General features: G+C 48.6%; 1 protein-coding gene and 1 non-coding gene across 3 annotated transcripts in view; one reads left to right on the top strand and one right to left on the bottom strand.

Moving 5' to 3' along the window:
* LOC126544984 (uncharacterized) overlaps nucleotides 1–25,253 on the bottom strand; it is a 29,974-nt gene extending 4,721 nt beyond the window's left edge. Inside the window, exons 1-9 of one of the 2 annotated variants that reach the window (XM_050192568.3) lie at nucleotides 24,115–25,253; nucleotides 18,773–19,217; nucleotides 15,364–15,501; nucleotides 13,367–13,500; nucleotides 12,090–12,212; nucleotides 4,327–4,449; nucleotides 3,744–4,033; nucleotides 2,839–3,133; nucleotides 283–576 (exon numbers count right to left, since the gene is read on the bottom strand). In XM_050192568.3, coding sequence (XP_050048525.1) covers nucleotides 283–576; nucleotides 2,839–3,133; nucleotides 3,744–4,033; nucleotides 4,327–4,449; nucleotides 12,090–12,212; nucleotides 13,367–13,500; nucleotides 15,364–15,501; nucleotides 18,773–19,217; nucleotides 24,115–25,017 — 2,745 coding nt within the window. In that variant the 5' untranslated portion in view covers nucleotides 25,018–25,253. The remainder of the gene's footprint in view (nucleotides 1–282; nucleotides 577–2,838; nucleotides 3,134–3,743; nucleotides 4,034–4,326; nucleotides 4,450–12,089; nucleotides 12,213–13,366; nucleotides 13,501–15,363; nucleotides 15,502–18,772; nucleotides 19,218–24,114) is intronic. The other variant, XM_050192569.3, reaches the window with a different exon arrangement.
* Nucleotides 25,254–25,527: 274 nt separating this feature from the next.
* Nucleotides 25,528–25,614, top strand: TRNASTOP-UCA (transfer RNA opal suppressor (anticodon UCA)). Its single transcript has one exon. It is a non-coding gene; the product is annotated as a tRNA-Sec (tRNA).
* The last annotated feature ends 1,144 nt before the right edge of the window (nucleotides 25,615–26,758 follow it).

Raw genomic sequence — 26,758 nt, 5'->3', positions numbered from 1 at the left:
AAAAAAACCAGTCATCATTCTACTGTCGGAGCACGATCAATGCCTGTTTATCAAGACAGGTGACAGACATTTAGTGCATGCACTACAACATGACAGTGGTTGAAGTACAGGTCACATACAGCACACGTGCATGGCAAGGTTTTTTTTTTTTTTTGACACTTGCTGCGCACTTATTTTCTGGCGAATCCATTGTTTTCCATCACCAGTCATTTGCCTTTGGTGACTTTGAGTTCTCGCACCGACCAGCCAAGTCCCAACTCCGTTAAGACAACTGTGGCTGACCTGGGTGATCTCGTGCTGAGAGTCATCGTTGCCATGGCTCTCGACGACCTGCACATCCGCCTGCTTTTGGCTTATTGCTGTTGCTTGCGGCTCCTCTTCTGGCTCGGCTGGAAGCATGGCGTCGGCTGCTTCTGTAGCTTCGGGAGGAGTCGCCGACTCCTGTTTGGCGATGGTGACCGGTGCTGCTGCAGCTGGTGACACCTCTGCCGCTGGGGGCGGCGGGGAGCTCTCAGACGAGGTCACCACACGGACAAAGTTGCGGTTTAGCAGCGACTGGCCAGGCAGGATCTGCACCTGAAGATTTGGAGATGGAATTGATGCGTGTAAGCACGAATGAATCAGAATCAATTTATTCAGCACCGACATTGGGACGACGTTGGGAGAATCGACTGAAAGCTTGAAGGAAGGCTTGACAAAGGACGGTGCCCCCTACAAGAGGCACTGTCACTCAAACGTACCAACAGTACTATGGCAAGAGCAGTGACAACAAAATAAATATGAATGCTGACACAATACAAGTATCATACAATAAAGTGTGACAATCATACAATAACGCATGTGTGACAAACTCGACAGTTCATTACGTGACTACACAGAAGGTGATCACGTTCGAGCAGGACATTACAACTGCGATGCTTTGACGCTCACCCTAGCTTGCTCGGTCGCCTCCTATGCTGTTACTCATTGCGAGGTTCGATGTAGCAGCACAGCAGGCAACCGTGCGAGCCGGAGCGAGTGCTAAAACATTCCAATGTGCTGCTTCCACCTAACCGCCTTCTATACCATGACATCACGGCACAGTAACCTCCTGGTAAACAAAACCAAAACTGACTGTAGAAAAGCTATCACATTAAATTATTTCAGGTGATCTGCGGCTTGCCAGTATTTTTCTGCAGTTTAGAGGTCCTAGACCTTCATTTAACCCCTTCCATGCCTTGGATGAGCTGGGTTCGTCCACGCATTTCTGATAAGAAACTGCCAAGGACGAGCTCTGCTTGCCAACAGTACTTCATTTTCTAGCAATGCCACAAATGAGCTGGTTCGTCTCAGTTCTTTGTCATGCTCCTGGCAGATGGCACCACAGAATTTGTGGGACATTGCAAGCAGGAGCGAGTTTGTTCGGGCGGAGGAAGTAAAACAAGTTGGCAACCGGGGTCTTTAAAGATGTTGCTGCTGGCAGTCAGACCTTCTTCAGAAAAAAAAAGAAATGCTGATTTCAGGAATGAGTCAAGAGGTTCCAAAGATGGAGGTGTGCTCCTCATTGAGTGAAGAAGACGTCAATATTTTCTATGCACTGAGATCGCGTTCCAGGAGTGAGCATCGCATGGTATATGACATAATGCTGTTAGTTAAGCTTCTTATTTACAATAATGGTTAAGAACTTGAATACATAAACCCTTAAACACTGTTTGCATTCTTTTCGTAAAACACTCTAAGAAATCTGGCCATTTTTTTGGCGAGAATTCAGGACGATAGAGTGTGCACGGAAGAGGTCAATGCGAAAAATCAATAGTCAAGAATGTTACAACGGTACTCCTTCAAAATACCTTATAAGTGTTTCCAAACCTTTGCACTTGCAAAGTGTCATCCTCTTGGATGAGAAGAGTTTGTCGCAGAGTCTCTTAAAACAAAAGTAAAAGTGTCGTCATAATTCAACTTACTTTGAGACTTACCCTTGGTTCGCATGCCTTCTTTCTCTAGAACAATGACCACAATAATAAGTTGTCTTGAATTATTTGTTTGTTTGTTCACTTCATTAACATACCACGTCTAACAGCCCACGACAAAGAGCAGTGTCATGGTAAGGGCAAACGGCTTGATGCAAGTGACAGCACTACATGAGAAAATTTGAAGAAACAAACATGCTTATTGGGCTAAGTCAATTACTACTGTGCATAATATTTGCCATGATATGCACAGGATCACTTGCATGAGGGGAAGAAACCTTTACCCAATGGTATGATGAATTTCATGACGATTTCTCTGCCCATCTAAGGCTATGACACTGGCGAGCTCCTGGCAGACGAATTCAATCAATATTAAAAAATCAATACTCATAAATGTTGAATAAGTGCGAAAAGATACACCGACCAAGATAACTGAAAATGTAATTACATTTCGGCTACCCATACGAGAGCCTTGTTCACAGTTTATGAACAAGGCCCCTGTACGGGGAACCGAAAAACTGTGAACAAAGCTCCCATATCGGTAGCCGAAACGTCACTACATTTTCACGCCTACGTACGCAGTAGTGCCGTCTCCTGAATTTGTGCTTTCAGTCTTTTAGTAACCACTGCTCGTACAATTAGGTGCCAGTCGGGGTGGAATTGATTGAAGCCACAAGCTGTTGCGTTCAAACTAAACGAGTTTTCCTTCGGTAGCCCCCCATGTATGGTTTCTCGCCGGGACTTCCCACAGCGTTCCGATCAAGTGGCTAGTCAAATTAACCAAAGGCAAATTAACAGGAGTAGATTACACATGTAAATACCCTCTAAAGGTATAGAGCGTTACGACAGAACTCCAAGAGTTGGCAGGCATGAGTCGCCAAAAGTTCACCTTGTGCAGCTGTGACTTGCCAGCCTGCTGGACGAACTGAAAGGTCTCCGTGTGGCCGCTCATCGTTGCCCTGACCGCGGTCGTCACAGGCGCCGCTGCGGCGGTGACCGCCGTGACGGACGCGGGGGCCGCAGACTGGGCATCCTCGTCGTTACCGTTCGTCACGGCCTCGTCCGACACGGGCAGGCCAGCAAACTCGAGGTTTTCGAGCATGTTTTCGGACAGGCTGTCACTGTTCAGCGTCGCCTCAATGATGCCGTCCACCTTGGCCGCCTCGCTCTCCACACCGCTGCCCCTGTGCAGTTAGTGGTCTGTCACGTACACAGTTTCCAACATTGCTACACGTCGGGTAAGGCTCCAGAATTACCAGCGGTAATTGTGGAGCCCGTATGTGTAGCGGATGAAATCGAGCAGCCAGGAAACTTCCTGGACTTTCGACTGTTGTAAGGACGTACCTAAGTTTGCTCTGAGCACACACCTTTCGTTGGATACGCACCCACTTTATTAACAATGGTATAACTTTAGATGCAACGCACAAGCAGCGACAAACTTGCAATAGCAGAGACCTAACGACATCGCTTCCAGATCAGTGAATTTATGAGCGAGTTTGCCGCTGTCAATTTCACCTGCTTCGGGAGGTTGTCTGAATAAACTTACTCGAAGAAGGTACCCTTCCGATATGTGGCATCTTGTGCTGCTAAAGGATGGCTGTGGACATAATCCTCTTTTGCATGCATTCATTTGCAATTGTACGCCACCCTCGTCTTTCACCATTTCTAAAACATTTTCTCGAACCGAGTTTATTTTTCGTAAAACTTGACGCAAGATTAGTAAGATCTAGGGCAAGCTGGAATTTGTAAACACAGAGAAAAATTCTGCAGAGTCGGCAGGTACGAGTTACTCACGTGAGCACAACGAAGGCGTCTTCATCGTCCAGTCGTATCCGCTTGTTCGGCGGCAGCGGCTCGCCGTGCAGCGCGGCCACCATCTCCTCAGGCGTGACAAACTCCACGCCCCCGCCCGCCACGGCGACCGCGGTGTCTGTAGTGCTGGCCGGCTGGCTTACGCTGCTCTCGCTCTCGGCGCGCGGCCGCTTGCGGGCGACAGGCACCGTCTTCGTAACCACCTCCTCCTCGCGGATGGCGTACAGGCCGGTGGAGATGCCGATTGCCTGGGCCACGCTCTCGTCCTCGATCTGTCCGTGCCAGAATGAAAGGGCAGCATTGCACGAATCTCCACACCGAATATCCCGAATATCCGAAAAATCTAATTGTAGATATTTGATTTGCAAACTGAATTATTTGAATGTTCTCCATATGATTCAATTCACTGATATTCACACACCTCTAAAATTTTCTCTTTCACGAATATTCCTCCCCATTGCGGATTTCTGCAGAACTGATTTGCCACAACAAACTCATTTTACTCATTTTTGTGTTTTCAACTATGGTCACAATTTTTTTTGGTAGCAAGCATGCGGGGGCACACCTTCATCAGTTGGTTGCCTGCGTGAGCAGCCTCCTCCCCAGGCTCGACGGGCACCAGGCTCTCCTGGCTCAATGCCCGCATCTCCCGGAGCACCTCTTCCAGCTGGATCAGCATTTCTGGAATCTGTGGAGAGACACATTAAAACTCAGATGAGCTACGACTGCCGGACGCACTGTCAAGGCCGGCATTTCCATGAAAAATTCCACACATTCAGCAACCCAACTTCACCACATGGACCAAAGGAAGTTCCCTCCCTACAGGCACGCTTTTTAAAAGTTGGGGTTTCTTTGAACTCGGGCATCCGAACGAATGATAGAGCTGCCACGTGGGCAACTTTTGATCACAGTCGAGCTCAATTGGGATCGAATTTCATGACTGCGATTGGATCTTTTGCACAGGCTAACAAAGGGAGCGAATTGCAACCGAAAAATTCCAACCGAATCGGTCTGGACTGCAAATGAGAAGGCCCCGTGTGACTGGGGTATACCGTATATACCCTTGTAATTAACACACCTGTATAATAAATGTGCCCCCAACTTTGCTCTTGAAAATTACAAATTTTTGTTTTCCCCGGTTGCTTGGGCACTTGACGGAAAGAGCGACCGTGATAATGCTAAGCCTGTTCTTACCACATGCTGGCCACCAGTGCCGATGCAAAGGCACCTCGCAGACTCGACATATATATGTGTGTGTGTGTATATATATATATATATATATATATATATATATATATTGTCACGTGGTGGTGACGTTCAATAACACAGTAGCAATACTGTGAAGAACAAGACTAGATTTTATTGGGCGAACCTGTGCCCACAAAAACAGGCTACACTTATAACACAACGATAGCGGCGAACACTGTCGGCGATCGTCGAAAATCCGATCAGCGGGTCAAGTGCGTCGGCTTTTATACAGCAGTCATCGAATGTTCCAGACTAATCGTTAGGACCCGCATGCCTTCCACAAAGTTCTACAACATTCGAGTCACGCGATGAAATCAGATAAGACAAGGCTCGGCGACAACAGACAGCGGATAGAAGCATCGATAACTTTCTAGAAACTTCGGATACATGCAGACGCGTCCCGCGCTGTGCGATAAGATTTGTTAGGCGGCGAAACGTGGTCGCCCGATCAATATAAGTACACGTGTCAATACCCCCCTCTTAAAAAGCATCGTCCCGATGCTACAAATATAAGAGAGCGAAACACAAAAGGACGCTTATTAAACATAAGTAACAAAACAACGAAAAGCAATCAAGTCCGAAGGTCAGTTACGCGAAGTCCCAAAGTTCGTCAACGCTGGTGGTACGGCTTGAGTCGCACAACGTGGACAATTTCAGGCCGTGAGCGGCGCCGCTGTGACAGCGAAATGCCGTCTGGCACGACCTCATAGTCCAGTGCGCCAATACGTCGGATGATCTTGTACGGTCCGAAATAGCGACGCAAGAGCTTCTCGCTCAGTCCTCGTCGGCGTATAGGGGTCCAAACCCAAACACGGTCACCGGGCTGGTACTCGACAAAGCGTCGTCGGAGGTTGTAATGTCGGCTGTCGGTCCTCTGCTGGTTCTTGATCCGCAGGCGGGCGAGCTGTCGGGCTTCTTCGGCGCGCTGGAGATAGCTAGCGACGTCAAGATTTTCCTCGTCAGTGACGTGCGGCAGCATGGCGTCGAGCGTCGTCGTCGGATTCCTGCCGTAAACCAGCTTAAACGGCGTGATCTGTGTTGTTTCTTGCACCGCCGTGTTGTAAGCGAATGTTACGTACGGCAAGACGGCATCCCAGGTCTTGTGTTCGACGTCGACGTACATTGCTAGCATGTTGGCGAGGGTCTTGTTCAGGCGCTCCGTGAGACCATTCGTCTGCGGATGGTAGGCAGTCGTCCTCCTGTGACTTGTCTGGCTGTACAGCAGAATGGCTTGGGTGAGCTCTGCTGTAAAAGCCGTTCCTCTGTCGGTGATGAGGATTTCTGGGGCACCATGTCGCAGCAGGATGTTCTCGACGAAAAATTTCGCCACTTCGGCTGCGCTGCCTTTTGGTAGAGCTTTAGTTTCAGCAAAGCGGGTGAGATAGTCCGTTGCCACGATGATCCACTTATTCCCAGATGTTGACGTCGGAAATGGCCCCAACAAATCCATCCCAATCTGCTGGAATGGTCGACGAGGAGGTTCGATCGGCTGTAGTAATCCTGCTGGCCTTGTCGGTGGTGTCTTGCGCCGCTGACAGTCTCGGCATGTCTTGACGTAACGGGCGACGTCGGCGGTGAGGCGCGGCCAGTAATACCTTTCCTGTATCCTCGACAGCGTCCGGGAGAATCCGAGGTGCCCAGCGGTTGGGTCGTCGTGTAAGGCGTGCAGTACTTCTGGACGCAGCGCTGACGGTACAACAAGAAGGTAGCTGGCGCGGACTGGTGAGAAGTTCTTCTTCACGAGCAGGTTGTTTTGTAGCGTGAACGAAGACAACCCGCGCTTAAATGCCCTAGGGACAACATCGGTGTTCCCTTCCAAGTACTCGACGAGGCCTTTTAACTCCGGGTCTGCTCGCTGCTGTTTAGTGAAGTCTTCCGCGCTTATTATTCCAAGGAAGGCGTCGTCGTCCTCGTCGTCTTGTGGCGGGGGATCGATGGGGGCACGTGATAAGCAGTCGGCGTCGGAGTGTTTTCTTCCGGACTTGTATATTACCGTGACGTCATATTCTTGTAGTCTGAGGCTCCACCGGGCCAGCCGTCCTGAAGGGTCCTTTAAGTTAGCTAGCCAACACAACGCGTGATGGTCGCTGACGACTTTGAATGGCCTGCCATAGAGGTAAGGGCGGAATTTTGCTGTAGCCCAAATGATGGCGAGGCATTCCTTTTCAGTCGTAGAATAATTGCCTTCCGCTTTTGACAGCGACCGACTAGCATAAGATATCACCCGTTCAAGTCCGTCTTTCCTCTGGACTAGGACGGCACCGAGGCCTAGGCTACTGGCGTCAGTGTGGATTTCAGTATCGGCGTCCTAGTCGAAGTGTGCAAGCACCGGCGGCGACTGCATGCGTCGTTTGAGTTCTTGAAATGCGTCGGCCTGCGGCGTTTCCCACTTGAACTCCACATCACATTTCGTTAGATGTGTTAGCGGCTCCGCGATGCGTGAAAAGTCCTTGACAAAGCGCCTATAGTAGGCACACATGCCAAGGAATCTGCGCACTGCCTTCTTGTCGATTGGCTGCGGGAACTTTGCGATGGCAGCTGTCTTCTGCGGGTCGGGGCGTACTCCAGATTTGCTGATGACGTGGCCTAGGAATAGAAGCTCATCGTAAGCGAAGCGACACTTTTCCGGCTTCAGAGTGAGCCCTGATGACTTGATGGCCTCTAATACTGTCGCAAGCCGCTTGAGGTGATCGTCGAAATTTCCGGCGAAGACGACGACGTCATCCAAGTAAACAAGACAGGTCTGCCACTTCAATCCTGCTAGAACTGTGTCCATCACGCGCTGGAACGTTGCAGGCGCCGAGCACAGTCCAAATGGCATAACCTTGAATTCATAGAGGCCGTCTGGCATGATGAAGGCGGTCTTTTCGCGATCCCTTTCGTCGACTTCTATTTGCCAGTAGCCAGACTTGAGGTCCATCGATGAGAAGTATTTAGCATTGCAGAGCCGATCCAATGCGTCGTCTATCCGTGGGAGGGGGTATACGTCTTTCTTCGTGATTTTGTTCAGTCGACGATAATCGACGCAGAAACGTAGGGTTCCGTCCTTTTTCTTCACTAAAACAACTGGAGACGCCCACGGGCTTTTCGACGGCTGGATGATGTCGTCGCGCAGCATTTCGTCGACTTGTTGTCTTATAGCTTCGCGTTCTCGCGTCGAAACTCGGTAAGGGCTCTGGCGTAGTGGTCGAGCGCACTCTTCGGTTATTATGCGATGCTTTGCGACTGGTGTTTGTCGAATCCTCGATGACGTCGAAAAGCAGTCTTTGTACCGTCGAAGCAGACTTCTGAGCTTTTGCTGCTTAATCACGGGGAGACTTGGATTTATGTCGAAGTCTGGCTCGGGAACTACGGTCGTCGCGGTAGATGCAACAGAATCCGAGAGGACAAAGGCATCGCTGGTTTCCTGAATTTCCTCGATGTATGCGATCGTCGTGCCCTTGTTGATGTGCTTGAACTCCTGGCTGAAGTTTGTCAGCAACACTTTCGTGTTTCCTCCGTGCAGTCGAGCGATCCCTCTTGCGACGCAAATTTCACGGTCGAGCAGTAAACGTTGGTCGCCTTCGATGACGCCTTCTATGTCAGCGGGTGTTTCGGTGCCGACCGAAATAACAATGCTGGAGCGAGGCGGGATGCTCACTTGATCTTCGAGCACACTCAAGGCGTGGTGACTACGAGGGCTCTCCGGCGGTATCGCTTGATCTTCCGACAGCGTTATTGACTTCGACTTCAGGTCGATGATTGCGCCGTGTTGGTTCAGGAAGTCCATGCCGAGAATGACGTCTCGTGAACACTGTTGCAGGATAACGAAGGTGGCAGGGTAAGTCCGGTCATGAATGGTAATTCTTGCTGCGCAGATTCCACTCGGCGTGATGAGGTGTCCTCCAGCGGTCCGAATTAACGGGCCTTCCCATGCAGTCTTAACTTTCTTCAATTGGGCTGCGATGGGTCCACTCATGACGGAGTAATCGGCTCCTGTGTCTACTAAGGCGGTAACTGCGTGGCCGTCGAGAAGCACGTCGAGGTCGGTGGTTCTTTGTCTTGCGTTACAGTTAGGCCTCGGCGTCGGATCACGGCTGCGTCGAGTTGACCTGTCGTTGGTACGTGGCGTCGTCAGGTGGTCTTTCGTCGGCGTGTTCTTTCCTGCCAGACTTCGTCGGAACGGCGGTGTGACGTCGTTGTTATGTCGTCGAGGTGGTCTCTTCGTCGTCTTCGTCGGCGGCGGAGGATCTTCGTCAGTTCGACGAACAGCAACCGCACCACCATCGGTTGCTGCTTTTAGTTTTCCGGATATGGGCTGACGGACCGACCCCGGGCTGGGCCAGTGTATGGTCGGCGCTGTGGCGACAGGTAGCGGCCTGGTGACGGCGAACGGGACGGTCGTCGAGGGCTCCACTGAGTAGCGGCGAGGTAGTCGGCGATGTCACGAGGGCGTTCACTTTCCCGAGGGCGCGGTGCGTCGACGGCGAACCCTCGCAATCCCATGTCGCGGTATGGGCATCGGCGGTACACATGGCCGGCTTCTCCGCAGTGATAGCAGAGCGGGCGGTGGTCGGGGGCTCGCCAAATGTCCGTCTTCCTCGCGTAGGTACGCTGGGCGACGGGTGGGCGTGCTGGCGGTGGCGGCGGCGGACGACGGAATTGCGTCGTTGCAGGGCCCTGGCGTGATCGCGGAGGGGGACCTTGACGGCGTGCGACGGCGGCGTATGTCATCGCTTCGGGCTGGGGCTGCGGTAATTGTGGTTGCAGCTCGGGAACTCCAAGCGATCGCTGCACCTCTTCTTTGACGATGTCGGCGATCGAAGCCACTTGGGGCTGCGACGAAGGCAGGACCTTGCGCAGTTCTTCGCGCACAATGGCCCTGATGGTCTCCTGAAGGTCGCCGGAATCCAGTCCTTGGATGGCGTACTGCGGCGTGAGCCCCTGGCGGTTATATTGCCGGGTGCGCATCTCCAGAGTTTTCTCGATCGTCGATGCCTCTGCCGAAAACTCAGCTACGGTCTTCGGCGGGTTACGAATAAGTCCTGCGAAAAGTTCTTGCTTGACGCCCCGCATCAGGAAGCGGACTTTTTTCTCTTCTGACATTTCCGGGTCGGCGTGCCGGAAAAGACGGGCCATCTCTTCCGTGAAGATCGCGATCGTCTCGTTTGGCAGCTGCACTCTGGTTTCTAGTAGTGCTTGGGCTCGCTCTTTCCGCACGACGCTTGTAAACGTTTGCAAGAAGCCGCTTCGGAACAGGTCCCACGTCGTTAAGGTGGCTTCTCGATTCTCGAACCAGGTCCTGGCGGCGTCTTCCAGTGCGAAATAGACATGCCGCAGCTTGTCGTCGCTGTCCCAACTGTTAAACCTAGCGACCCTCTCATACGTCTCGAGCCAGGTTTCCGGGTCCTCAAATGTTGATCCGCGGAACGTCGGAGGTTCCCTGGGCTGCTGCAGCACGATGGGGGACGCTGGGGCTGCCATTGGGGTTGCCTTGTCCGCAATCTTCTTGGTCTTCTCAGGTAGAAGTCCGTGCTCCGGGGGCAGCTGTTGAAGACGGCGGCTTGCTCGATGCTCCGGGACTACGTTGGTGTTCTCTTTGCGGTCCGGGCTTGGATCACGGCTTGTCGGGGGCGTCCGGTACATGAACGAAAAGCACCTCCACCAGATGTCACGTGGTGGTGACGTTCAATAACACAGTAGCAATACTGTGAAGAACAAAACTAGATTTTATTGGGCGAACCTGTGCCCACAAAAACAGGCTACACTCATAACACAACGATAGCGGCGAACACTGTCGGCGATCGTTGAAAATCCGATCAGCGGGTCAAGTGCGTCGGCTTTTATACAGCAGTCATCGAATGTTCCAGACTAATCGTTAGGACCCGCATGCCTTCCACAAAGTTCTACAACATTCGAGTCACGCGATGAAATCAGATAAGACAAGGCTCGGCGACAACAGACAGCGGATAGAAGCATCGATAACTTTCTAGAAACTTCGGATACATGCAGACGCGTCCCGCGCTGTGCGATAAGATTTGTTAGGCGGCGAAACGTGGTCGCCCGATCAATATAAGTACACGTGTCAATATATATATATATATATAGAGAGAGAGAGAGAGAGAGAGAGAGAAACACAAATGGCTCTCTACAACAGTCACTTTGCGCAGTTTACCGACTTTGCTCTGGCGTAACTCTGACTTTACTCTGACGTGCACAGTCACAGGGCGCGGCCAGGCACTATGCACGGGAGAGTACAAGTGAAGAAGGGGCAACCGTCACTTGGTCGGCGTAGTGAGGACACTCGGGTGTAGTGTCAAACTCGCGTGTCTGTTGCTAGTTTTTCTGCCTGTCTCTGGCTTCGCTGTGTGCGATGGGCCCCAAGTCGAGTTACACGCCTGCTATGGCACAGAGAGTTTATCTGCGCACAAAATGGAGGAAACGACGATCAGACACCGATAAACTTTGACATGCTGATGAGCAGGACGGTTGAGGAAAGAGAGTACGAAGTGTGCTTGTCAAAACAACAGGTGTCAAAAAGCAATGCTTCAATGTGACGCTTGCGATAATGGCAAGTTGCTGAAAGCGGCTGCAAGGACGAGGTGTTGTGGATCCATGGTGTGGATGAAGAGGCCAGCGACCAGGATGACAGGTCCCGTGGTTTCGATGCGGAGTTGAGTGCAATGAAAACGCTGTTAGGGTTTGCAAATAACATACGTGTACATTTACCACAAAGATAAGTTAGCTAATGCATTTTTCAAATCATTACCATCTTACTTTTCAATTTTTGCCATTTCAAGAAGGTTCCCATAAAATTGACCCCACATAACAAACGCACCCCCCAACTTTGCTTCGTTCTCTCTTTTTTTAAGTGCATTCATTACGCCAGCTTATATGGCAATACATGAAAAGTAGTACAGGTCTCTGGAAGTCAAAGAAAAGGGTGGGTGACGTTCTTAATGAGACTGTAGGCCCTGCGCTGCACCGGAACCACATTACATGCAAACATTTGCCACGTTGTCTCGTGACCGAGAAAGTTTCTTGACCGTGTTCAAGGCATGCTGTGGGGGCCCTTTTAACCATCACCAAGTCACCGCTTACCTGCAGCTGAGGAGGGTCTCCCTTTTCGCACTTGGTGAGCAGAAACTCCCAGAGAGACACAGAGTCTGCAAGCCGCGGTAGGACCACTTCCATCAGCTCCTCCTCTCGGCAAGCTTTGGTCACCTGCAGCACAAAGAAGCCACAGGTGAAAACCAGGCCATAACAATGTGCAAGATCAGTATAGCTGGTATTTTTCACTGCTGCTTCCTTACAGTGCACAAGTGAAACTTCTGTCGCACTTCTCTCAGCACAGGCGGCCCTTTGTGCAGAGGCACGACTCGTGTGAACACACCGACAGGGTGATGCAAGTCCCATGTCTTAAAAGGAGCCCAGACATGGTTGTCCAGCTATTCTCAGCTTATCATGGAACTGAGGGTTAAAGCGCCGATATGGTTTTAAGCACAAGAAAACTGCGCTCTTGTTGCACATAAAAATCCAAAATTCCAGCTTGAAACTGCTGCCTCTAAGCCCCTCCCAGCAATGACGACTACCATTTTGGAATGGCTAGTGTGATGTCAAGAAGTGCGGGCCTTAGGATCACTACTGTGTCGTCTGCTCCAGAACCACGTGCATACCCACTGCTTAGCTTCTTGGAGTGAAATGTATGCAGCAGAACATGCAGAGTTTGTAAGCCTGCCAGTCCTTTCCTCCTAGACATTACATTTCGTGCACTCTTTCAAAAATTTGCAAAGAATGACAATTGACTCTCTATATTGCATACGCTCTGACACTCAATGCTGCAGCAAGTATGTCGCCATTACACTGTGCCCACAATTCTCTCATTCACACGGCAAGAATAGCACAAACAAGAAAACTCCTGCAGAAATTATCTCGGGCTGACCGCCAAGATGCACAAGTGAAAACAGAAGCATGTGCACCGTGAACAATGACAATGAAAATGCCCTTCATTTTGTCACCCCTGATCATTTCCAGACTGCTGTACAGTTCAATTGCAAGGTAAAAAATTCAAACACAAATCTTCTACCGCACCATATGCGCCTAAATTTTTGCCAGCTTGCTGCAGGATACATCTGGAAGCTTCAACATTAGGTGCAATATCCCCACCTGGCTTTTGTTCTTGCATCTTTTCTGGCTTACCGAGCTTCCTCTCGAGGTAAGACAAGATTTTTTCATATTGTACAAGGCTTATTTACTAATACTATGGCAACAAAAACATTTTTTTTTTTCACTTAGTGTCTGTTTAAGTACATTATCCTGATCTGATTTGGACCAGCTGCACGCACACTACTCTACGTCCTAAGCAAGCCCCCACCCACCTCTCTGAGCCGAGCTTTCCGCCGCATGGAGGCCAGGTCGGCGTACCGGCCCCGCTGTGGTGCCGCCATGTACATGGCCGGGTTGTTGGTGCCGCTCGTCGGAGGTGTGTCCGTGGTAGTGGTGCTCTCCCCTGCTGCAATTTCGTCGGAAAAAGACGTCTCAGCATTAGCGCTGCCCACCGAAACACTGTGCTGGCACGGTTCACGGGTCTGGTTGGTCAGCAATTACAGCGCGGCCCATCGTTAAAGGGAACGCTCTAATGCACGGCTTTCAATGTGCTGGCGCTCTAGGCGCAAGTGCTGACTGAAACTGTGTCAATGCACTGCACGGGGTTACGAGAAGCAGCACAAGTCGCGTGCTGCAAAAGCACGCGACTTGTGCTTCGAATTGTAGACTCGAGAGAGGCAAAAAATTTACACGGGCTCCACATTCATGTGTTGCCTTTAACAGTTAAGTGCACTGTACGCACAGCACGAGAGGAGGACTACAGGGGTGGTCTTGATGCTTTGTTCTCAGTTCCACTCTCGTCTGCTCACACGACTTGTATTTGCAATGCCCCACTGAAAACCTTAAAAAAAGAAAAGAAGCTCGTTGTCTGGAAAAATAATTTTCCCTGCTAAGCCAGTGTTTTTAGCATCAGCCAAAGTGTGTACCACGTGCCTTTCAGAAAAACAGTTTAGAAAGTTGGCGGGAACTGGTTTTAAGCCAAGCTCCGTGTGGGTGTCTGCGAGAAATGCAGTACTCTTTTACCAACCATTCTTAAGTGCAGAGCACAGAACAAAGTTGGGCATATCCACCAAAAAACGGCTCAAGCAATGTAAACTATTGCCGCAGACATATTTGAAACTACAAACATGGCCGACAGAAACCAACCCATTGCACATGCTAATACGGTGAACCAACCTCGTCCTGAACGAAGTGCTGCTCATAGAAATTTGTTTCCACCCGTGAACAATACGGTCACACACCAATGCTGTTTCGCGACTGCATATCGCCGTTGCCTGGCTTCGCATTTACATGAGCATGCACGCATTTGCTTTCCAAGCCATTTTCACCATGCATCAATACAACTTTGCTTCGTATTTTGGGGAAAATGTCCCCCGTGCTCCTTGGGGCTCATTCACTGTCACTCGACTGCGTTTACGAGCCAATATGCGCATGTGTTCTAAAGCCCACTTTGCTGCACATCGAAGACATTCCTGCTTCATTTGACGCCTTCTTCCGACCCTCTGCCTCCTCCGCATTCAGTGCTCACTTCAGTTGCACTTCGTATGCGAAAAGGAAAAACCTGCCATCCACCTGACTGTAGCGCAAAGCTACAAAGGAAAGCCATACGGGTTTCTCAGAAAGAAAGCTTGGTAGATGAACAAAAGAATTTCTCCTGGTCCGGGGATCTAATCTGGGACTGAAGCCTGTCACGGGCAGTTGCTCTACCGTCCGAGCAAACAAGGAGGCTAGTCTCTAGAGGTCGAATTAATCAATAACTTGAAGCACAGGGATGCTGAATATAGCAAATGAGCTCTGCGGATGCCCACAAATACAGGTTCCGCTGTAGGTTTACGCTAGTCGGGTGGATGACAATTTTTTCTTTCCATAAGCCTTCCTCCATCTAGGGGGCTTTTGCAGGACTAATTTGTAATATTGTACGAATTAGAATTCGCATCTCTACTCGTGAGTATAATGACCCTGATTGGCCCAAGCCACAGTTCCCATTATCTCCAGGACTGGCCTGCCGTGCAAGGCAGCATCCACCACCTGCCAAGTAGCCGGAAACGAGGCAAAGAAAGTTTTTGCTTTAAAAAAAATGTTCAATGAGGGGTTGAATCAAAGAGCTCCCATCTGGACCCTGCCGGCTTCTTCCGCCGTCATCTGGTCTGTTTGCCACATTTTTTTATAGTACCCAAAAGAATGCAATACAAGTGTTGCTTTCGAGCACGAAAGAAGCTTCAGTGTTCAGCTGCTGCTGCATCTGATAGGACCAAAATCAATGCTTTACCTTGGGCGACCATTTCGTCAACATCTGAAGGGTTTCCGTGGTCCGGGTACAGCCTGAGATGCCTGCAGAGTCCACCACGGCCGATGTAGGACTTGGAACAGGTTGGACATTTGAAGTTTCGCGGCCTCCCGCCATAACCTGCGACAGGAGAGTCCACGTTTTCATGCTGTGCTCGCAAAGCAAAGAGTTAACCAATTCTTAAAGCTGCAGCCTACAGATGCCCAGATTGAGAGCGGAAAGTTGGGCTAGTTGACTTGAGCATTAACATTCCGACAAACAGTTGCCAGCTGTGAACCACAGGAAAATGGACAACACAGATGCTGACTATCAACTTTTGGCTGATTCAAAGAAAATAAATATATACAGAGTTACAGCCAATGGCCATCTTTAGAGGGACACTAAAGAGAAAATTAACGTGAGCTGTATTGGTAAATTTTAATGACCCTAATATCGAAGAAAAAAAAAAAAGGCGCTATGACTGTGAGAGGTGGTTTAAGCCAGAAAAGATGCAGAAACAAAAGACTAGCTGTGATGGGTTCCCGCACGAGCGGGCTGTGATGGCATAGATTTTGGGGCCGTCTGCTCAGGCCTAGTTAATTCTGTATCAATAAATGTAGACTACTGCATTTTAAAGGAATTGGAGACTGAACTCTACAGGTTTCTAGGATTACTACTATGCCACAGCAGCCTCAATACGAGAACACTTGAAATTCCTGATGTCACGACTGGCGTAGCTCAGGTCTGGCCTGAAATGCAAGAAACGTAAGCTTGGCCCTCACATTCTTTTCTGTAGTGGACAAAACATTGACCGCAAAACTAATGCAAATACAGTATTTAAACATTACCTTCTAGATCGAAATAGAGTTAATCTTTCTCTTTAGCATCCCTCTAAAAATTTCCCGCCTTATTTGTGTAACGCTTATTTTTTTTAAATAATAAGAGAGTTGGTAGCACCTGTGTTGTCTGTATTCATGTGGTCTTGTAGCTAGAGCTGTTTTTCAGGATGTTGATTTATTTACACATGACCTACATCGCCACAAGGCATTGTGCAACGTGGGGGGGGGGGGACATGGATCACAACATAACACAATTATAGCAATAGATTGTTGTACAAGACATGTAATAAAGGAAGAACAGAAACATGCAAATTATGCAATATATACATATATGTAAGCATTGCCACAAACATACATCCTAAACAATAGAGACACTTCGGAAGACTAATTCTATTCATGTCAACATTATTGGTGTCTATGTTATCGTAGGCAAGAGAAAAAAAGTTCATTATTAGTTTTGTTAACGATACTGTCTGGGAACCGGTTCAACTCTTGTATAGTTCTTATGAAGAACAAACTATCAAAAGGGTACGTTTTGAATGGGTATTCTAATATTTTTCGTGAATTATCTTGAAGCAAGAAATACGCCGGTTCTGAGAGGTATTCATGGGGATTAATGGCATTATTATTATAATAAACATGAAAAAATTTAAGCCGAAGTTTCTGCCTTCTTATTGTTAATGGCTCCCATCCCAACGTCTTCTTTAATTCGGAAATACTTGAAAATGAATTATAGTTATTTTTTACAAATCGAACTGCTTGATTTTGCACTTTATGCAGTCTATCGATTAGGTACAGCTGATGAGGGTCCCAAATTACTTGAGCATAATCTAGAATGGATCTTACATACAGAAAGTAAAGTGTTTGTTTTACGGTTGGTGAAGCCTGCTTGAAGTGCCTTCATATAAAATATAACATCTTACTCACCCTTGTCACTAACTTCTATGTGCTTATTCCACTTAAAGAAAAGTAGACACCAAGATACTTATAGTCAGACTCGCTGCTAATTATTGGATTGTTAATGGTGTAGCTTGTTTCTAATTTATGGATACGGTTGGTGAATATTATGCGGCAACATTTCAGGCAGTTTAGGCTCATTTTCCATTTTTGACACTACAGCGATATTGTGTGCAAGTCTATGCAAAGTTTTGGCATCTCCATGATTTGATTGTCGTGGACACTACGCAGTCATCTGCAAATAACTTAATGGGAGAGGTGATATGTCAAACGATGCTATTAATATAAATTAAGAACAAAAGCAGTCCTAATACACTCCCTTGTGGTACACCAGACGTCACGGTTACTGCAGATGATTTTGAGCCATTAAGAACTACACTTTGTTGGCGACCGTTAGTAACTTTTTATCCATTTAATAACTTTAATGTTTACGTTTACGGAAATCATTGCAAATTCTAATAGGTTATGCAGTATAGTGGAAATCAAGGAACACTGCTTCTACTTGAGAATTGCTGCCTAAAGAATGTGAAATGTAATGTTGAAATTTGACTAGCTGCGTAATACATGAGCATCCATTTCTAAAACCATGCTGTGATGGTGTGAAGACGCCGACTGAATCAAGGTATTTGACCATTTCACTGTAAATTATGTGCTCAAATAGCCAGAATAAGGCAAAAATGCCTGGAATAAGGCAAATAAATGAAGACTACTTTATGAGAACAGCAAGGCATCAAATAATATAGACCACAATGCTCTATAGTAACACCTAGTCAGTGGCCATAACGCTCACTGGTCAATGCTTAAGCTTGACAGATATGCAGTGAGTGAGGATGCTGAGTGAATACACAGTACCCAGCAGCATATATGACAGTGCTTGCATATAAACCACAAACCGATTATGATTCAACAATAAATACCACTACTGCAGGCGATGTTTAGCTGTCCGGTACAAAACTGCAACAGGTCCACTCAATTGTTATTCTGGCATAAGCCTGTTTTACACGAGTGATTTCAAGCCACGCTTTTTGTAAAATGCAGTACTTGCACATACAGAATTCCCACTCCCATTTTCACATACATCAACTGTAGCAGCTCTGGTTTCTGCATTTGCGAGGATCTAGCGCAAGACTTGCTTGCTGGCGTAGGTTTGCAATAATCTGCACAAGATTCGCCAACCTAAGGTGTTGCAACACTAGACCAAAGGGTGTAATAGACACGTACTACCTGCTGCCTCTCCAACTATACTGCTCTGCTATGAATAGCTGAAGACAACTGACAATTCATTGTGCTGCATCCTCTCCGACTTCTTTAGGGCACTTGGCACTCGCAATAAATGATGCCCATAATGACACCTGTCCTAGAACAAGCTCATGAGTAGCACTCATTGTGACCCCTGTAGATCAAGTAGCTGGCATGACGAAGACGACTGACGATTCCTTTTTGTTAAGTAGAGTTTGGCTGGTTCAGGTGCTCAACACTTGCCGAAGTTGATGCACACAATAACGTCTGTCCCAGAATGGGATTCCCCAAGTAGCACTAATTAATTCTGGCATTGTTACAAATTGACGTCTCCAATCCCTTAGAGATCCTTTCGACAACGCCAGCAAACGACTCACCGGTGAAGGAACGCCGGCTGCGATCCTCGTCGTCGCTGACCTGGTAGTCAGAGTAGCCACCGTCTGAGTCGTCGTACGGCTCATCGTCGAAATCCAGATGGTGGATGCGCTTGTAGTCCTTCACCATATATGAGGGCGGCTTGGAGATTCTGCCCGAGCGTGTGCGTGGCCGATGCTTCTTCTTCTCTTCCTTCTCCTCGCGTGAGAGCTCGGGCCCGTCGCTACGCGGGTCGTCTTCTTCCACGACCCGCCTGGCGAGGCCCCGGCCACGCGGCCGACCCCTTCCCCGACCCGAGTATGAGCCCCGACCCCTGGTCGCTGTAGGCCTCGAAGTCGTCTGCTTGGAGCCCAGCTCCGATGGGTAGATGACCCGGTAGATGATGCGGGTGTTGGTCTGCGGGTTGAACACCACAGCCGAGCCGCCATTCTGGATGGCTCTATTCACCTGCGTGAAGCGATGAGGGACAATTCAATGCTGAATTTGTTACCACTCTGTTGCAAGTTGACTTTCGCCATGTATCCATAGTCCATCCAAGTGGTGTCTCATAAATGCAGTAAACCCGAAGGTAAGTGCGGTGTTTTGGGGCATGGATGTAAACAATTAAAATCAAATCCTATGCCATGACCTGAACTAGGCTGACTGAGAAACCCCTCTCCATGTCTCTGAATGATACCTGCTCAGTGCTTGACCGCTATTTCACAGCAAATTACACACGTCACCCTCGTTGTCTGACACACTAATTAACAGCTTGCTTTTCATTAATATCCACTTCACTGCTGTAACACACCAGAAGCTGCACGTTCATCATGTCTGCAGGGCGCTTCAATTTGGCATTTTAATTTCAGCTACAGCCATCAGGAACACATCTTTACCCTCTAATCCTTTCTGTTCTCTCTTTGCCTGCTATATTAACACCCTGTGTAAGAATCTACAACTGGTACAGCGCAACATAGAAAGGAAGAAACAAGCCAAGCCGGCCAGATGAAAGAACAGAGCACTGACTTCCAACTTGTTTCTTCCTTTCTATGTTCTGCTGTACCAGTTTTAGGATGCAATACCAACTCGCCCAATCCTCAACCCCAGTGAACCTGTATAAGACCAAGCCATGGCAAAAACCGAAGACAACCCAGCGGACCGAATAACTGGCACCCAGGAGCGCCAATTTTGTAGATGCGTGACCAATGAATCGAGAGTTGCGAATTCAACTCTCAACAGATGTCTCCCTGCCCCTCCGTTCTCCTTTAGTAATGACCCATGACTCAGCTACTTCGTGTGACATCTAGGTGCGAGCTGTCATCCCGAGCTCCTTTCACGTTAAGCCCTGGAAGTACTCTACACTGCAATCCAGTTTTCATTTACCTATTTAGGTAAAACTGACATTCTGTGTACATTTGAAGTCAAATGTGTAGAAAACACATACACAAGGTATCAGTCAGCCCCCTGCCCATGCATAAGAAAGGGTTCCATGAATATGAGCAATAAACTCGCAATAGTCAGCTTTTGCTTGTGTTGTTTTACGCAAACTGATGGCCAGCCCCAAAAACACTCTGAAGAACTGACACCCGTTTGCCTGAATTTGTTGTAACGCTAACCAGCGTCACATAACCCTGGAACATGAGCACATTCAAGCTAAAAACCAGACCAAATGCCTCTGGAACTACCACTGTGGTATAAATGCTCGATGTACTCCTGCACTATGAACAAGAGCAATTCTATGCTCAAGCACAAGACAAGAAAAAAAGAAAGATAAAAAAAAAGGAAAGGAAGGATGTGCCAACATTTGTGGCCATGCGCTTTCCCGATCAGTCATTTTCTGTGCTGAGCTAGAACAATGCATGTCAACCAGAACCAGACCGGCTTGCCAACTTCACTTCATGGTCAAACAAAATGCAGTACCATACAGGATCTATTACTACTGTGAATCCTATGACAATGTGTAACAGTCGAGTCAGATCATGGAGCTACAGTGGTTCCATAATGCAATGTGCCTGCAGTAGTGTAGGAAACTTGCAGACGGTGTAGCTACTATTCAAACAGCGTCAGTTAAGTTTCATTTTTGGACAACCACATTGGCAGCACCATCATGGAGAGGAACCACCTCCTAATGTTCACAAATTTCTTCTGCTCTATATCAATAGTGCCCAAATTTTTTAATCATGTTATTTTACTCAATCAATCTGCTCCCTTAATACTCATGGACAGTACAATCAAGTGGAAGCTAAGGGGGCGGAACTTCCGCAAGGGTTACCACACCAAGTAATCCGGCAGAGTTTGACAGCGCTTTGGGTTTCGCACTTGGCTCGACGAAAAATGGAAAACCAGAAAAATAAGTCAAATTTGAAATTTGGTGGTGTTGTTTGTCTTACTTTGCTGTTAAAAATAAGGTGTTTATGCCTTCTCTTGTCCAGCTTAAAGTAACACAAATGAAAATGGGGAACAATTTTTCGGACGGGCTCTTACTTGTGCGCATTTTGCCTCCGTAGCTTTTTCTTCATTGTCACAGAAGGTTGTCCGCGAGTGTAGTCGTACGCACCTTCCCTTTAGGCTCACTAACTACTCGAGGAGACAACAAAGTCCAGGGATCGCCTCGTGCAGTATTTTTCTTTCATTTCTCTCTGTCCATGCTCTCAAATGTGCACTGTGTGTCAGCATCTCACTTTCTTCACCTCGACTACAGCTTATCCATTCTTCACGCAAGAAGCAATGCCGACCCATTGTTAGTATAAGGAACTGCTGCAAATCGCCAAGTTCTCCAGAACTTCTGCACTTCAAACTGATAAGAACATGTGTTCTTGCCAACTGGAGTGCTTAACAAACAGTCGTCACTGTTAATTTTGGTGCAACCACGATCCAACATTGAAAGCTAGCCTGTGAATATTGGGGACGATCGAGTACACACCTATGCAAGACACATTGAAGAACAGCTAGGTGAGAGTGGAAGCCAATGTGGAGAACATTAGACTGAGCTATATGGCTCAGGATGCAAGCTCACAGGATGAAGTACTATCGACAAGCTATAAGCCACATGCCAATAAAGAAAGGAGACAATGCTACGTGCAGTAGGGGGAGAAAAAAAACTAGCACCTAGACAGGGATAAGTCTGTACGTCAGATAAAAACGCAGATAACATAGGCTCTCAGCACCTTTTCACTGTCTGCAGCTTCAAATAATGTATGCTGGCAGGAATACTAAGGAAACTTGTCACTCAGCCCTGAACACATCAGTAAGGCGGAACTGCAAAAAAGGGTCGATAATGGGAAAATTTTGTTGCAGTAGTACAATATTGCACAGAGTTTTGCCTAGTACCATGACTGGATTCAGTGCATGCTCCATTTCACCAGCAATGAATCAACATTACACGTCAGCAGAGGTAGCAGACTGAGTTTTACTCACTGGAAAGAATAGTAGCGTCATATGTTCTAAGGTGTATATCATTATCATCATAACTATCAGCTAATATTTTATATCCACTGCATCATGAAGGCCCCTCCCAGCAATCTCCAGTTACCCTTTCTTGTGCTATCTGATGCAACTTGCACCTACAAATTTCCTAATTTCCTGCCATCCTCGAACACACTTCCCTTCCCTTGGCACCCATTTTGTAACTCTAATGGTCCACCGGTTATCTGCCCTACGCATTACATTGCTTGCCCAGCTCTATTTTTTTGTTTCGCTCTTAATGTCAACTAGAATATCAGCTATTCCCGTTTGCTCACTGGTCCACAGCACTCTCTTCCCATTTTTTAAAACTACGCCCAATATTTTTCGTCTCATTGCACTTTGCGTGGTCCTTAACTGGTTCTTGAGCTTCACTGTTAACATCAAATTTTCTGTCCAATATGTTAGCACCAGTAGAATGCAATGATTGCATGATTTTCTTTACCGACGACAGTGGTATGATCCCAGTAGGAGTAGGTAATGCCTGCCATATGCACTCCAACACATTTATTGTTATTCTTCTGTAAATTTCTGTCTCATGATCAGGGTTCCCTGTGAATAGTTGACCTCAATAAAAGTGCTCCTGTACAGACTCTAGAGGCCGATTGACTGTCATGAATTCTTGTTCCCTTGTGAGGCTATTGAACATAAGCTTGGCCCTAAGTGTATTAATCTTCAATCCTACTCTTATAGTTTCTCAGTTAAGGTCCTAAATCATTTTTGCAATTTATCCGCAGTGCACATGTACACGTATATGCAGTGCATCGGAACAGCACAGGTAACACAGCCAGCTAGGAGAAATGTGGGGTTCCAATGAACAGAAAGAACTGGAACAAGGAAAGTGTTGAGGTGTGTAGAAAAGATTACCAGAAGTTTATCAAAGCAGGAGAATGACCGCCAAAGTAAGAGGAATGAAGTCTGGAGTGGCAGAGAATTTGACTAGTGTCAGATGGGAAAATGTGCAAGTACAGAGTGGGCTTGGTTAACACAGCAGGCGTCCAGAGGCAGTCACTACGACAAACAGACTTACACAACGACAACAGACTTACAAAGGCTGATGATCGTTTGCTATCGCAAAAGAAGCGGCAATTAAAAGCACTGGCAAGTTTTAAAGAATCATGCTGACCACAGCAGCTGTCCAAACCGTACTTCTTGGTCAGCAGATGTGCCTACAATAATATGCAATGTGCTCTGCTGACCATGTACGATGAAATAAATGGCTTAGGTAAGCAGTTTTGTCAACTTTGGTGACATCGCTTTGCATAGCACTTGTGTCAACGATAGCTTTGTAAATTGTTAAATACCCAGATATGCAGATAACTAACGCTTGCAGCATGAATCGCAAGACCTTTTCATAGTGCTGACATAAAAGAATGCCTAAAGGTCACCACAGATGCCTAAAGAAAAATGTGATGATTCAGTGTGACATTATAATGTTAGCGGGCTCAGTCAATAGCATTTCAATGGCACCAGCTGGCTATGTGTGCTGCTACGGCTCCCAGTTTGTTTAAGTTCGTGTTCACACGGCCAGAATGAATGGCAACGGTACTGACTAGATTCTTCGGCTCATTTCACAGGACCACAGCATCCATATTCCCTCCTCCCCTGAACACCTGCGTTTTGACACGTGGTGTAGTAACGTGTGCACGACAGCAATGGTAAACCAAGCACGTGCAAAGCAGGCGAATGAATGAACCTGCACGTATACGACAGCTCAAACCCAGCGCGGTGCATCCCAAATTCTAGCACCGCGGTTGAACACGTGAGAACAGGGCACACAGACACGCACGCACATCCTTTTCTTTCAACTCGGCTGCCCAGAGGGCCACCGCAAGGCAGCCTCCCACACAACACGGCCAGCGCGGGAAAAACGAAGCACCACCGCACGGGACCGCGTATTCACCTGCTGTTGCTGCAGCACGTGGGCGATCTGCTGAAGCTGCTCCGGGGACAGCACCTGGGTCGAGTGGTACGTGTTGCCCTGCTGGATGATCTGTATCGGGTTCTCCGACGATCCCAGCGGCGCGGAGCTCTGCTTCTGCGAGGTGGCCGAGGCGGCCGGCTGGATCGTGACGGGGGCATCGGCGCTCTCTTCGTCGTCTGCGACACTGGGCGCGGCCGAGGCGTCGTTCTCGTCCTCCGCGGCGGCGGCAGGCGACTGCTCGTCCGCCGCGGCCACCATCTCCTCGTCCTGCTGCTGCTGCTGCAGCGGAGCGGGCGACGGCTCGGCGTCAACCGCCATCGGTGTCGCTTCCTCGGCCTCGGCGACTGGCTCGCCGCCGCCGACCCCGCCGCCGTTCTCGGGCAGCTCTCCGTTCTCGGCGGCTTCGACGGGCGCGGCTCCTTCGGCGTCTTCCACGGCATCCGCCGCCAAGTCCTGCGCCGCGAGCACGGCGGCGGGAGACACGTCGCCTCCCGCCGAGCTGTTGACGGTGGCGGGATCGTGGGCCTCGGCGGCCGCCTCGCCGTCGACGACGCCGACGAGCACCGCCTTGTCGGAGATCTGGGCGTCTTCGCCAACCTCCTGGCGCAGGATGCCGTCCGGCAGCTCCTCTTCGTCGCCGCCGTGCTGCAGCCCCACGGCGACGCTGTCGTCGGGCGCGTACGACACCTGATCATCGTACTCGCCTCCCGCCGACGCCTCCTGGAACGCCTGCTGCAGGATGTCAGCGGTCGAAACGTCGGCCGACACCGCCGGGACCGCGTCGCCGTCCAATTTGCCGTCGGCGACCACGGAGCTTTCGCCTTCGCCCGCGCTCGCGCCAACTACCATGAGGTTTTGTTGTTGTAGGTCTGCGTCCGCCATCTTGGCGCTCCGACGGGCGCCTGACTCGTATGACACCTATATCGTTTGTAAAACTGTCGCGCTCGCCGCTCGTTGCGCCAATTAATGAAGCGCACTTATCTTGCGGGCCGCCGGCACGGAGAAACGGGTCCTGGGAGTCGATGCCGAAAACCGTACGCGTTCTGCTATTTTACCGAGGTCAGCGCGAACATCCGCCATGACGCAGTTGCTGCGCCGTTCGTTCTTCACGAAACGACCCGAGCGCCAACTCGGCGCGGCAGGGGGCGCTGTCAGCGATTAACGAATTCGCGCCTCGAGACATTAAACGTAATTAATCAACAATATCGTGTCATTACCAGCATTTAAATATACAGATGAGTGCATCGTACAGTTGTACGCATGGTGGTTTGTCTTGATTTACGTCAAATCTTGAGCTTAACTTCAAATTTTGTATTAACCGAGAAAACCACCAGTACCATTGGTGCGTTTGTGTATTATGGGTATATAAGACGGATCAAATTAATGATGTACGCCCAGACGAGCCTCGGTGGTCCGGGGTGCGGGCTTCAAACCCGTAGCTGATTGACGTCAGAGTGGTTCGATTCCACCTTCTGGGCGTACCCTTTTGCAGCTGCGCAAGACTAACTGTATTACTATCTGACAACAGCACTATGGGAGAAAGTAGCAGTGCTCTTTTTTTTTTTTTTTCCAGTCGACATCTCGGTTCTGAAGAAGAACGGCAGAATGGGCGAGTTGTCGGCTTTCCGTAATGTTTAAAAATGTATATCGGTTCTGTAGTTCAATTCAGAAACGTTATGTTCAGACCACCGAGTTTCAGACTTAATTACGAGAAACTACTAAACACTGAAAAGTGATTACTCACAGTATATATGCATTCATAACTTCCTAAATTATACGTGTTCTTGCGTGGCACTGGCAGCTAGTGCAGACAGTTACGCACTCTTCTTTATGTGCGTACTTAATAATGCATAGAGCTCTGGGCAGTTCATTTTGTTTACTGAAACCATTGCTACTGCACTAGAAATGCAGAAACACGTATATTTCAGGTGTAGGTGTGAGTACGTACGTACTAGCTCTGAGTAATACTGCAGTATTTAGTTGCTTCTCCTATTAGTTAAGTCTGAACCACGGTGGCCTGAACAACTAGATCAGCGGTCTCTCTTCTAAAGGAAAAGGAATCGCACGACTGTTTGCAGCGATGCCGGAGGTCGAAGATATTCTGTGAATTGAATTAAGTGAACCTGTATGCTAAGGTACTGCTACCTATACATCCTACGGGACCAAACAGCGGCCACGAGGAGGTTGGGTTGAGGAGCGATATTTCCGTCCCTGCAACAGATGGGACCACTGGGTCGCGCGCAACGATCCCGAATAAACGTCTTGTAGCGATATACATATATAAATGTTGAAATTTCGCGCGGTGCTCGATATATGTAATGGGTGTGGTCCATCACATATACGCTACAGAGGAGTCGTAATTCACGGTCATGCGATAAACAAAAAGAGCGCCAGTATATGCAGGTTCTGTTCTGCAACGCACATGACGACCAATAATGGACACGCGTATTGGTGGATATACGCGCGTCCATTCAGTAGATGACGTAGGACGCGTCTCGCGCGTCCACGAACGCGTGTCAGCTGCACAGCACGTACTGTACAGGGTATTGCATATTTCGCTGCACCTGTTCGAAAAAAACATTTTACGCTCACCGCTCCATTGTTCTTGCTCAAATTTTGCAGA

The sequence above is a fragment of the Dermacentor andersoni genome, chromosome 10 (assembly GCF_023375885.2).
Source record: "Dermacentor andersoni chromosome 10, qqDerAnde1_hic_scaffold, whole genome shotgun sequence".
In the NCBI taxonomy this organism is placed as follows: Eukaryota; Metazoa; Arthropoda; class Arachnida; order Ixodida; family Ixodidae; genus Dermacentor; species Dermacentor andersoni.
This window is presented reverse-complemented; position numbering and strand designations above follow the sequence as displayed.